Genomic DNA, 14725 nt, shown 5'->3' on the forward strand with positions numbered 1-14725 from the left:
TATTAATACATAAAGGGTTTATTTGAAATTGTTATTTACTTTTCTGTTACATACATACTATCATTTCAACAACATAATAGGACTAGTTAACAGTAGCAATTAGTAATAATTATTAGTAGGACTAATTAAAAGATGTCTGAAAATATAACAGCATTTTTATAGTTTCTATTGATTCAGCAATTTATTTTTAACTATTTGATGTGTAAATTTTGTAGAACATATTATGTATCCTTAAAATACCTACATGTTAGACTTTTACAAAAGAGAATGGTAATATAGTAGGACCAATTAAGCATATATTACCTATATATAATAAAAAATAACAAGTTTCTTTCTATCCCTTGGTGTAGTAGGATATCTTCCTCTTTTATTTTCCTCTTCCAATAATACAGTAGTCCCCCCCTTATCCACAGGGGATACATTCCAAGACCCCAAGTGGATGCTGGAAACCACATAGTACATAACCCTATATATACCATGTTTTTTCTTATACACATCTACGATAAAGTTTAATTTATAAATTAGGCACAGTAAGAGATTAACAACAATAACTAATAATAAAATAGAACATACTGCTATAAAAGTTTTGTGAATAACTGAGATAAAAATTATGTGATACTGAGATGGTTACTAAGTGACTAATGGGTGGGTAGTCTCTACAGCAAGGATATGGATGAAGGTATGATTCATGTCCAGGGTGGGACTGAGTGTGAGAGTGCAGAATTTCATCACACTATTCAGAATAGCACACAATTTAAAACTTATGAATTCTTTATTTATGGAATTTTCCATTTAATAGTTTCAGACCATGACTGAACATCAGTAACTGAAACTATGGAAAACAAAACCATGATAAGGGGGACTTGCTGTACTTCTTCTGAACTGCCCGCCGCCTTTAAGACATCATTTTTTCCTATAAATTGGCAAAATGGAATACAGGCAAACATAAAATTCACTTAGACTTGCAACTCTGCTCTGATTAAGCTCACATTACACTGATTCTTGGTGTCAGCCCAATGTGATAACATCAAGTTCAATATCGTCTCAAGAAAAGCATCTGAGCACAATACACAAGATCTTAATTGCAAGCAGCATGTTTTTAGACTTGCTAGTAATTTCTACACCCCTGGAATGCCCTGCCTGATAGGAGTGTCTTGGTTTGCACGGGCCACAGTTAATGATGTAATTTACAATGGGGCATTGGGAAAAATTATCAGTTCTGATTTCTGGAGGAACTGAGACTAAACGTATGAGCTTTACTTTCAAGGAACTGAAGACTAAATATCAGTTTCATGCACAGAACGTGATCAAACCCCAATAAAAACTCTTGGTGACCAAAGGCTTGAGTAAGCTTTCCCATTAGAATTGTCATGTCACAGTCAGGAGGAGGTAATGCCATCCGTGGGTCCATAGGCAGAGATGACTGGAAGCTCCACATGTGATCTCCCGCACTCTGCTCTATGCATCTCTTTCTGTAGCCAATTATACTTTGTATCTTTTCACTATAATAAAATTAATCATAAGTGTACTACTTTCCCAAATTGAGTTGTTCTAGTGAATAACTGAACCTAAGAGTGGTGATAGGAACCCCTGAATTTGTCAAGAAATCTGTATAATTTACTATATCAGAAAATTCATCGAGAAAAACATGTTCACATCAACATATGATAAAATAGCTTCCAACAAACCCTAGCAGGCAATAAATTAGGGACTAAATGAATTACTTGTATATCACAAAGACTACTCTAATCAAGATGCATTACACTACATGCTTAAATAGATATGTGATTTCCATTAGACTGGAAAAATGAGGGAAATGTCTGCTATCCCCATTAAAGCTCAATTTCATTCTGAAAATTCCAGCTACTGCAATAATGTATATAAAATAAATTATGTAAATACTGAGAGAAAATATTCCTATATTTACATATGCCATAACCATTTGGCAGGAAACATAAAAGACTAAAAAGAAATAAAGATGAGTATCTGATAAGTTGTAAATGAAACTGTATCTAAATTTAAAATGTCAGCAAAGCAATGAACACCTTAACAGAGTTATGACACAAGCCACCTTGAGAGAAAATAAGTCCAATGTTTACCAATGTGTAATCCCAGAATATTTTAAGAATCCTGAAAAACCAATCAGATAACCTAAAATAGAGAAAAATGTGTGAATAAAAAAAGCACTGTAAAGGAAACATGAATGGCCAATACATGAAAAAAAATACTTGTAACCAGGGAAATTAAATACTGAAATCCACAGAGCTAGGGAAATACAGACACTCATATTCAGTGATTGGAAGGATTCAAAATTGGTGCAGTGATGGAGCAATAATCCCCCAGTATGTGAAGCTAAAAGTACATATAGCCTACAGCAACCGTTTCACTTCTAGATATGCACCTTAGAGAGATTCATCGCTTTTTAAAGAAATCAGAAAATACACAAAATGGTATTCAATATAGCGTTTTTATTATAATGAAAAAATCATTTATGTCCTAATCACTATTTAATAGACTATTTAAGCATGTTTAATATATACATATCAAAGACCAGGCTGGAATTTTTGCAGTCTATGGAAAAGCATTAGCTCTCCATTCAGGCAGGTAGTTTTTAGAATATGGGAGCTGGAAAGAAAATTGCCCTGCCTCACCCCCTCCCAACACAATCACTCACCATAACTTCTGAAATGACATCTTTGCAGACATTCATTGTGGTTATGGTAGCATCTACCAAAGTGGCTCACTTTCTAAAGGTGTTAAAAGATATTGGGAGTGAGAATTCCATAATGAAGTAAACTTGAGACACAATGTGTTAAATAAAAATATCTTTGTATCTTTTGACAGGCTCATAATGTGTACTTGGATTTTCCCAAAGTAGATTTTTTATGCTTTGCCTCATTTACACATTTTCCCAAGAAATCCTATTTTCAAATATTATCGAGGACAATTCCCTGAAAACAAACTTGTTGAGAATGTTGGGTGAAGGCCTTATGCTATAACACAGGTCTTCCGGAGGGATCTGGTACTTGGGAAAGGCCAACACACTGACCTATGAGTAAAGACTGATTTTGTCCTACATTTTAAATACCTTATTTAGAATTATGAAGAATAAAATATTCATAAATGAAGCTGGACTAGATTTTGCTTTATAGGAATTATCTTCATCTAGTTTAGTATCAGGATTATTTCAGCTGTGCAGAATTAATTGGTAAGATCTTGTTAAGGATTATCTATTCCTTAAGGCTTTCACCTGTACAATTATATTTTTTTTCTTCAACAAGGAGTTCATACACACACATCATAGTTTTTTGGCCTATTTGGGCTTTACAGCAGTCACTCATGATAATATACTCTTACAGAAAAAAGTAATACCTCTATATTTTTACATGTACTGGAATACATTTAGTATTACCCTATAATTAAAACAAAATTTCCTTGCTAATCTAGTTATGTCACCTTTATCATTAATGCCCTAAATGTATTCATTTTCTTTTCCTATTTAGACCTGCCAAAATCTAGTCATTATTAACACTGAGTTAAGTCTATTATTGTCCAGTCTCTTAATTTCCACTTTTAACTGTACTTTGCTTCTCTTTACCAGTGTTGGTTTTATTTTGTTCCATTTCTTGATATAAATGCTTACTAATTCCTTTAACACATTTACCTATGTGATTAGTCCTTGCACTGACTGCTGTGGGTAAGTGAAGATGAACCTGGGCCCACAGGTTCCTTAATGCATTAAAGGGCATTAATTTCTTGCTGAAGAGAACTTTGGTGACAACTGTGAAGTTTAAATACGCAGGCATTAACAATCATTTCTAAGTAGTCTATAATTTTTTATTTTAAAATTTTTTATTGAACCTTTCAAACATAAAAAAGTAAAAAATTAGAACACTGAATCCCTTCAACAAACCACTCCACTTCAGTAATTATCAACATTTTGCCAGTCTACTGTCCAGCTCTCTTTGCCAATTCTTTTTATTTTGCTGGAGTATTTTAGTGCAAATCTGGATATTTTATCATTTCATAATAGGTATGTATCTGTAGCATGTAAGTTTTATTTTTTTAATAACCATGTTATCATCCCTAACAAAATTAATATTTCTAAACATCTAATACTCACTGCATATCCACATTTCTCCCACTGTCTCCAAAATGTCCTTTCATATTTTCTTCAAACTAGGTCCAACTAATGCCCACACACAGAATTTAGTTGATGCCTCTGAAGTCTCTTTTGTTAAGTTTCCCTTCTTTTTTTCATGCCACTCATTAGAAAGAATCAGGTCAATTGTTTTGTAAAACTTACATATTCTGGATCTATTTGTCTGATTCCTTATGGTGCCACTTACTTACTCTGTTCATCTACTCCCCAAATTCTTGGTTTTAAAGAATTTGATGTAGAGGTTTGGTTCCTTCAGTCCATTACTTTGACAATAAGGCTTCATAGGTAATGATGTGTACTTCCTATTGCATTATAACAGGAGATGGACATTGTCTGATACTCCCACTTATCAAAGGGCTCAGAGCTTGACAAATCTAGTATAAAGTTTTCACTAGAAAATATTTTACCAAATAGTTTTAATACTGGTTGAAGATCATTTTGTGGACCCATTGTTCCATTCAGGAACTAGAAAATAGTGATTTTTCTAATCCTATCAAAATTTCTGTATTTAATTACTTGTTAGATCTTTTAAATTAAAAAAAACTTTCATTTGAGAAGCTTCTGGTGGCCCTGAAACATGGTTCACATGGAAAAACCAAAATGTGTATTTTTTGCCCTTATTTATCAATTTTCAGAATGAGTTGTTGCCCAAGCATCTCCCATAGCTGACCAAACTGTGCAGCTGAACCAAGTAAACTATCAAACTACTAATGAGATCATGTCAAAAAACCCAATTCCCACTGGTTGGAGATGGGATAATTTAAGCATCAAAAAATGTATCAACTATACAATTCACAATCACAATGTAAGTTGGTCACAGGGACAGGAATACAGAACAAATACAGTTAATGATCCTGTAACATCTTACTATGTTGATAGTGACTGCACTAGAGGGTGTGAGGACTTAATAATATTAGTAACTGTTGAAACACTGTGTTGTATAATTGCAACCAACAAGAAATTGTATATGAATGATACTTTAACTTAAAAAAGTATAGTGACTATAATGGAAATTTTTTATACAAGGGTTTTATGCACACACACACACACACACACACACACACACACACACTATATTTCCAAGTGACTCATTTCCCTTTTGCTATCTTTTTGATAGTTTCTAATTCATCTTGAACAGTGGTCAAACAATAGGAATTGTAAAACATTTATTTTTGGAAATTTATTATGAGAAAATAATTTCACTTTGATTCCTCAACAATTGCACTCTTAACCATCACTGATGCAGCTCATGATGAACAGCCTCTCATGTAACCTCCTAGATTTTATTCAGCATAAATTATCTTGTTAAGTACTAAGTAGTGACAAGAGGCATTTCTACATGTATTCTATAGGATATCCATTCATATGAGTTCACTAATGCTAATGATAATAATTATAGATAATATATACAGAAGACATGCTATGTGGCATTTCTCCAGGTCTTAACTACTTAATCCTTAAAACAATCCTATTATACAGCTTGGCAAGCTGACTCTAATTGGCCTTCAATGATTCTTGCCTCCTGATATTCTTGTATAATCATATTCCCTTGAGTATAGGATGGCCCAGTAACTTGCTTCTAACGAGTAGAAGACAGAAAAGGTGATGAGATGGTACTAAATGAAATTTACTTTGGTGATTAGATTACACAAGATGATAACTCCTATGATGTCAGCAGATTCTACTGGCTTCTTGGCTTGCACACTTTGATGAAGCAAGCAGCCATGCTGAAGAAGCCCATGTGGCAAGGAACTGAGGTCAGCCTTCAGCCAACATCCAGATAGAAACTGAGGACCTCAGTGACTGCAGTAGCAGTAATATAAAAATTTATGCTTAGTTGTGAGCATGAAATATTCTCTCAAAAATGAATTTGTTCTGTAACATAAAAGTTTTCTTGTATTAAATTCCATTATGAATTTTCTGATGCTGAGTAAGGTGTGAATGTTGTCTAAATGCCTTCTTACATTCCTTACATTTGTAAGGTTTCTCACCAGTATGGATTCTCTGGTGTTGAGTAAGGAAATTAATTCAGCCAACAACCATGTGAGGTTGGAAGCAGATCCCTTCCCTAGAGGAGCCTTCAGATGAGACCCAACCCTGGCTGAAACCTTGATTCTAGCCTTGCGAGAGACCCTGAGGCAGAGAATCATCTAAGTTATGCCCAGATTCCTGACCTATGGGAAATGTGAGATGATAAATATGTATTATTTTAAGCTTCTATGTTTGTGATAATTTACTACAAAGCAATAAATAACTAATACACATAGGTACAATTATCACCATTTTACAAGTGAGCAAAATGAGGCGCAGAAGTGTAAGTACCTTGTCCAATAACATACTGGTAATATAATAGGGAAATGGAGATGATGATAATGCTGGATATTTTCCTATGTTCATTACATTATTCTCTTGTATGAATTTGCTGAAGATAAAACAATGTTTGAATGGTGATAGGATTTTAAAGCAAATCTTTTTTGTAATATAAAAATTTATGCTTAGTTGTGAGCATGAAATATTCTCTCAAAAATGAATTTGTTCTGTAACATAAAAGCTTTCTTGTATTAAATTCCATTATGAATTTTCTGATGCTGAGTAAGGTGTGAATGTTGTCTAAATGCCTTCTTACATTCCTTACATTTGTAAGGTTTCTCACCAGTATGGATTCTCTGGTGTTGAGTAAGAAAAGAATAAAGTCTAAAAGCCTTACCACAATCCTTACACTCATAAGGTTTCTCACCAGTATGAATACTCTGGTGCTGGGTAAGTTGTGAGAGCAGTCTAAAAGGCTTTCTACATTCTTTACATTCATAAGGTTTCTCACCAGTATGAATACTCTGATGTTGAGTAAGTTGTGAGAGCAATCTAAAGGCTTTCCCACATTCTTCACATTCATAAGGTCTCTCCCCAATATGAATGCTCTGATGTGAAATAAGCTGTGAGTAACTACTAAAAGTCTTCCAACATTCCATACATTCATAGGGCTTCTCACGAGTATGAATTCTCTGATGGCGAACAAGTTGTTGCCTTAATCTAAAAGTCTTCCCACATTCTTTACATTCATAGGGCTTCTCACCAGTATGAATACTCTGATGGACAGTAAGTTGTTGGTATATTCTAAAAGCCTTTCCACATTCCTTACATTCATAGGGTTTCTCTCCAAAATGAATTTTCTGGTGCACTCTGAGGTCTGGACCACATACAAAGGATTTTCCACATTCCTTACATTCATAGAGCTTCTCAGCAGTATGAAGTCTCTGATGTCGAGTTAGGTGTGTACACTGCCTAAAGGTCTTCCCACATGCTTTACATTCATAGGGTTTCTCACCAGTGTGAATTCTCTGATGTCGAGCAAGTTGTTGATGTACTCTAAAGGCCTTTCCACATTCCTTACATTCATAGGGCTTTTCACCAGTATGAAGTCTCTGATGTTGAGTTAGTTCTTGTAGCACTGTAAAGGCCTTCCCACATTCTTTACATTCATAGGGTTTCTCACCAGTATGAAGTTTGTGATGTCGAATAAGGTGTGCACGCTGTCTAAATGCCTGCCCACATTCCTTACATTTATAAGGTTTCTCACCAGTATGAATTCTCAGGTGTTGACTAAGTGTTGAGCGACGAATAAAGGTCTTCCTACATTCCTTACATTCATATAACTTTTCTCCATTATGCACTCTCTGATATTCAGCAAGAAAATTATGCTTTTTGTATGTGGCTATTTTTTCAGAAGTAATTTTCACTTGCCCAAAATATCCCTCTAGTGGTTCCTTTTGCCCCTCAATCTTGTTTTTGCATTCCCAATCATGTCTAAACATGGAGTCCTCAAAACTATAGCTCTTAATTCTTTCCATTATCTCCCACTGGAATGAATATATTTCATAAATGTCCTTTTCTGGAGATAACATATTGGTTCTGTATCTGGACTCCAAATCTGAAAGAAAGCAAACAAATGCTGTTTTCCTGTTTCAAGGAAGAAAACTTCTATAAAGAAATAAAGACAGCTACAATAATACCTATTACAAGTGAACAATTAAGACATCTCAAAAACAGGCATTTCTGCTACAATACCATATGTGTATTAAAAACCCTTGTCTTCTGTAAAATTACACATTACCAAATTAGTTTATGAGGAAAACAGGGCTGGAGAAGACCACCCAAAGCTATGCAACTTTATTAGCAGAGTGCAAACAAATATAATTGATATCTCATGAGATAACCCAAAAGGCAGCTCAGCTGAAGATTGAAGGTTGCTGGCTGAGGTTGCTTCATGGGTACTAAAAAAACCAAAAATAGAGTGGAAGTGCTATATTTCCAGTGCTGTGACATTGAACATGAAAATAAAGTCCTGAGCCGATGAGGCTACCATTAAAGTGGAAATAGGGTAAAATGTAACCTGTTTTTAGCTAGGAACCATGTGAGGTTGATGGTATGTATCTCTGGGGAAGGAGCTCTGGGTGCATTTGATGTTTTCTTAATACAGAGATGAAAGAGCACCTAACAAGCATCAAATTGAAGGCTTTTGCCTTTCCTGCTCAATGTTGTGGGTCTATTACTATTCTGGCTCCATTCAACTAGGAATATTATTTGTGAACCAAATAATTTCCACATTATACTGATATTATTACCTTTTTCACCATTACTATTAACCTAATTTGCATTATTGATTATTAACTATATTTTGGAACAGTCTGTATTTTCATACATTTCAAATAAAGGTAAAGGAAACAGAATAAAGAGAGCCCAGGAATGGAGCTGAGACTGATTAGGGAAATAAATTAAATCAGTGGAGGCCTGATTTAAGTGTGTATAAGAATCACCTGGAGATGTTAAAAGTATAGAGGCATTTTTAACTGACTGAAGCATAATCTACGGACTAGGCACTGGGCATGCTTTTGTTCTGTACTTATTTACAATCTTCAGCAAATTATTCTGATGCTGATCAATATTTGAGTCAAATGTTTTCAATGATTTCTCTTTATAATTAGAATATAAATACCTGAACATGGATAATAAGGTTTCTCCTTATCAGCTCCTCAGCTCACAAAATGCACTACAACTGTTGCCATTAAATAGGAGTGTTCACAGGTTGCTCCTTCTTAGAAATCCTCTGACTGTATATGGTTGGCTTCTCTTCATCTTCAGGTCTCAACTCAAAAATCACTTCAGAAAAGCTATTCCTGCTGATCCTATTTAAGTCTATGCACTTTATGCTCTATCCCAGCAACCTGTTGCTCCTTTATAATACTTTCCCCAACTTTGGAATAATGTATTTATTAATTTTCTCATTTGTTATTCTATTAGCTTCTTACCCCTAAGTTTCATAAGTGGCATAAACAAGCTCTAAGTTCATTTACCACTAAATAACAAACCCCAAATACACAATAGATGTTACTCATTTAATTCCCATAACTACATAATATGTATGTCTGTGTCTAACCTTTTAAACTACAATGTACTACAATGACTTACTTATCTCCACTAGAGTTGATACTATTACTTATCAATGTTACATTTATTTAAACTTTTGTTCCTCTACATTTTTCCTAGGTGCTCCTTTCCATTCCTACACAGCCATAGCAACTTTCTGCTTCCTAGAAAGCTATCTCAAATATTTTCCCATCATGCTAACATTGAAAGGCTTATGAAATCCTAACCAAAAAAGGCATAGATAGATATTGAGTACAGAAGAATGACTGTCAAATATGACTTGGGATCATCTGAGTGCAAGAGAAAAAAAAGGCTATGTTGGTGTGGGGAAGTTGGGGTTCCCATGGCCAGGATCCTCACTGAACTTAAACCACCTGATGATGTCATGGCCTGTTGCTAGGCTACTGCTTCCACACTTTTAGGCAATAAACCATTATTGTGCTATATAGAGAGCTCAGCCCAGTGCTCTGTGCAGGGGTAGAGATGCTAGTGCTGGACCTACCGCCGGAGAACAAGGTAATAAACTCTTTCACCCCAAAGAACGTTCTGCTATCAATTTCGTTGGTCACACTGAATCTATAACGAACTTTCCCGGGGCTGAAACCCATTGGCAAGACAACTGGCGAAAGTAGGCAGGGTTCTTGTTGACCAAGGAAAAAGACAAGCTGCCCTTATGGGAGGGGTGTTTCAGCAGCCTGCCCCTGTGAATGGGGAAAGAGTGGATCATCCCCCAATGGGTATGTGGTCTGAGGTGGCTTGCCTCCTAGTGGACTAGGCCCCACCCCAGGACTGGAGGCAAGTGGAGGTGACACCTGAGGCTGTAGGGGTGGCCCTTGGTATAGTAAGCAGATCTTTGAGAAGCAGAGTGCCTGGGAGGCAGTGGGGACTGTGGGTTGGCTGCTTCTCACAGTATTAAAAAAGTCTACAGAGGAGACCCAAGAAATGGTGGCACAAGAACACAAGCTGCAAACTTCTGTGGATGCCCTGAAGAAAGAGATGGCATTGATGTGAGAGGAGGCAAGAGGAGGCAGCACGAGAGCGCTGGCAGCAAGGTGCCACTGGAGAAGAGATGGCAGTGCTGCCAGGTGTTCTGAAGGAGGATGAGGCCATCAAGGAAAAAGATAAACTCCTGAGGGAAGCACAGGCGGAGGTGGCATGAGAACATCAGCTGTGAAGCACTGAGCTGAAGGAAAGAGACCTTCTGATGACTGAGGTAGCATTGCTGTGAGGCACTGTAGAAAAGATAAAGGTTGTAGCAGAGGGGCACTTGGGGGAGGGGAGAGAAAGGTGCCATTAGCCCCAGAAATGGAGAAGCTGGAGAAGGATGAAGGGGTGGTGCCGCAGGCACTGGCCCTCCTGTATTGAAAGCACGCCCACTGGTTGTAAAGAAAATAAAGACCCAGCAGCTGAAAGTTCCCCGAGGGGCAGCCCCTTCCCCAGGTCGTGGAGCACTCTGTGGTTCACCCCTATACTCAGGCTGAGCTGGTGGATTTGGGCTACTAGTTTAGGCAGAAGCCCTCAGAGTCAATATCAGCTTGGCTCCTGCATCTGTGGGACTTAGGTGTGGATGGGATTGTTCTGCTGGGATCACAGATGGGAAAGCTGTCTTCCCTGACAGTGCAGCCCACCTTGAGGCAGCGATTACAAAATGCACATCAGACCTGAGGGAGTCACTCCCTCCTCAATTGGCTTATGGCTGCACTTTGTGCTGTGTGCCCCAATCTGGGTGATCTACCATCCTCTCCTGTTACGCTGAACTCCAACAGGTGTTATGAGAGCTAGGCATAAGAAATGCCATCTATAGTCCAGAGAATTATGGCTCAGATGAAGAGATTTTCACTACTGGGATGAAAAATATTTTACTTCAAACAGTTCCTACATCCCTCTTTGGGTCTCTAGTGGCCATTCTTTCCCCTCACTTAGGGCAGCCCATAAGTGAGGTGACATGTACAGTAGCAGACTTAGGAGAGGCTGAAGCAATGAGAATCCAGAAATAAGACCTGTTACTCACAAGAAGAATCAACAGGGCCCCATAAAGGTTAAAAGGACCCAGATATGGGTTGATTTAATATAGGCCAGAGCAAATGTAAGGAAATTAGGTGGGAAGTCAAATAGGATCTTACTAGAGCTATGGCAACAGCTGAAACCAGAGCAGCAATTCCAGCCATTAAGACCAAAGAGGCAGAGGTCAGAGACAGAGCCACAAGTCTGGCCTGTGTATTCGCAAGACTTCCTGCTGGAGAGTGAGCCAACCTCACTTGAGCCCACAGAGGAAGGTGACTGGGGAACACAGTTTGACTGAGGGGAAGGTCAAGCTATCTGCCCTGAGGGACCAGAGGCCACATGTTGAAATAGCTATTCATTGGTCCCCACTGAACATACAACATGTCCTGGCTCTGGTGGACACTGGGGTTGAATGTTCACTGATTCATGGTAACCCTGAGTGGTTCCCCGGGATCCCCACTATCAGGTGGATGTGGGGATAAGGCTATCAGAGTGAAAAAAGCCCAAAGCCCTTTGGGAATAGGGCATCTACCCTCAAGAGTATACTATGTATAAATCTCCTATCCCTGAGTATATTTTGGGAATTGATATCCTGCAGAGTCTATGGTTGCAGACTGCTGCAGGTGAGCTCAGACTGAGAGTACATGTGGTGAAGGCAGTTCTGAGGGGATATGCTAGGCACCCACCCATAGCTTTGCCTGTGTCTCAGCAAGTGACTAATACCGAACAATACAAACTGCCTGGAGGGCATAGATTATAGAAACTCTCCAGGAGCTGGAAAAGGTGGGTATTATAAAGCCCACCCATAGTCCTTTTGATTCCCAAGTGTGGCCAGTAAAAAAGCCAGATGGCTCTTGGTGTATGACTGTGAATTACAGAGAACTGAATAAGGTCATACCCCTATACAACTGCAAGTACAAACCAAGTAAGAATCACTGAAGCTGAGGTTTGGCCACCAGAATAACATCTTGCTGCCAGCACCAACTGCACTGAACCCCGGAGACTCCATTGAGTGGGCATGAATTGGACCTTTCAACACACGGACCAATGATGGCTGGCTCTCCTGGCACCTTGGGAACAAGGCCTGGAAGCTGGCCTCATGTATTCCTGGAATAACAGCAGAGTGGCCACCAAAGGTCACAGTAGTATATCTGAATGGCCAGAAGGTAGAAGCATCTTACTGGGGAGTTTTATTTTATCATTATGGCCAGTACATGCACCTCCAGTAGCACTATATATAGACCCTTCAGTAACCCCCATGGGGAAAGGAGTAAAAGTATGGTATACTAGACCTGGATGGGACCCCCTTCCTGCTACAGTCCTATCACAGGACCACTCTCTTGCATGCATCCTACCTGATGGACAAGATTTGCCTATGTTGGTGGCATTAAAATATGTGTCTTATTGCTCCTAAAGTCTTTGTGGATTGGGAACTTCCTCTGGCTTGAGGATTATAATAATTTTGTTATTAGGAATCTCCTCTGGTTTGAGATTATAATTTTTGTTGTTATCTCTAAATTGTTGTTATCCTCTCTTGCTATTGTGGAATCTGGTTACAGTGCTCCAGTTTTCTTGCATAGGGGACCATTGCGGAAGATTGAAAATGTGTAGATTGTAAGGTGAGAATCCTGGAGGGGTGGAGTGTGGGGAAGTTGGGGTTCCTATGGCCAGGATCCTCACTGAACTTAAACCACCTGATGATGTAACTGGCCTGTTGCTAGGCTATGACTTCCACACCTTTAGGCAACAAGACATTATTGTGCTGTATAGAGAGCTCGGCCCAGTGCTCTGAGCGGAGGCAGGGATGCTAGTGCTCAACCTACCACCAGAGAACAAGCCTGGTAATAAATCCTTTCACCCCAAAGAACGTTCTGCTGTCAATTTCTCTGGTCACATTGAATCCATAATGAACTTGCCCAGGATTGAAACCTGTTGGCAAGACCTCTGGGCTTGAAGACAGTGATCCAGATGGGGGATTTGAATGAAGAAAATCTAAATGCTGAATGAAGTAAGCAAGGAGAAGAGGAAAGATGGCATAGGAAAGTTTTTTCTTTTTTGCAACACAGTATAACTATATAAAACTGTTGAAAAGATTCAAATAATAATCTTATCACTATGAAACAAAATGAGAAATAAAATCATAAAACTAAGAGACATCTTCAAATTTTAGAAATATCAAGTCAATCTAATTCAGCACTCATTTTTTTTTAAATAAAGCAGTCAAAATAATAGGTTACCTCCTTAACATAAAAAATTTTTTTCTTAGCCCAAAAGCTAGGTTTAACTTAGGAAACACTGGGAGCATTGGAGTGACTCCAAAGGGACTTTGGAACTGTTCTAAAGCTTGACTGCAGTTGTAATTACACAACTGTATCTATTTGTTTAAATTCATAAAAATAAATTTTAATTGATATAAATTATAATTAATCAATAATCTGGAATTTTAAAAAGTATTTTGAAAATGTAAACACAGAAAAAGATACCAAATCCCAGTAACTTATAAAAATAATCATCCTCAGGGAATGTCTCTGTACCTTCTGCCCAATTTTGCTGTGAACCCAAAACTGCTCTAAAAATGAGGTCTATTTTTTAAAAAAAGAATGTCTTTCCCCCATAAGTCACCCATATTTTTCTTTCTTTTTTCTTGTTCTGAAGTATTTAATTATGAACTCCAAAAGTCATAAAAAGTCTTTGTGCATACTCTGTTCCAATAATTTATAATGGCTTTCTTTAGTCACCAGATTATCACCTAGATTAGACAAAGCCTATATGTCAGAGATATAAGCAGCCTGATGCAATGCAATTGTTTGAATTAAGGATCAACACTACATTTTAAATGTATTTGTGTAAATGGTTCTTATGCTTTAAAAGACTGGGGAAATATTTTGGGGGATTTTCTAGTCACAAATATATAGAGCTACCATTTATAAACTTGGGTGGCTAACCCCCTTAATCCAGATCAGTCTTCATGAGATTAGAATGCCCAGCCCCTATTAATCAGAGTAACACCAGCTGACCCCATAATACAGAAGGTCTGAAAGACATCTCAGCAGGACAGCCAGAGAGATCAGTATATAACTCCATCTGTGCTGCAACATTCTGTGACTTCCAAAAGGAAGTGTTGCCCATTTTGCC

At 37.8% G+C, this 14725-nt stretch overlaps 1 protein-coding gene across 5 annotated transcripts in view; it reads right to left on the reverse strand.

Moving 5' to 3' along the window:
- The window catches only part of ZFP14 (ZFP14 zinc finger protein), a 36766-nt gene continuing 22041 nt past the window's right edge, over positions 1–14725 (reverse strand). For all 5 annotated transcript variants that reach the window (XM_037013844.2, XM_037013843.2, XM_037013841.2 and 2 more), the window contains one exon: positions 1–8090. In XM_037013844.2, coding sequence (XP_036869739.1) covers positions 6724–8090 — 1367 coding nt within the window. In that variant the 3' untranslated portion in view covers positions 1–6723. The remainder of the gene's footprint in view (positions 8091–14725) is intronic.

Source organism: Manis javanica, chromosome 17 (genome assembly GCF_040802235.1).
Source record: "Manis javanica isolate MJ-LG chromosome 17, MJ_LKY, whole genome shotgun sequence".
NCBI classification, from domain to species: Eukaryota; Metazoa; Chordata; class Mammalia; order Pholidota; family Manidae; genus Manis; species Manis javanica.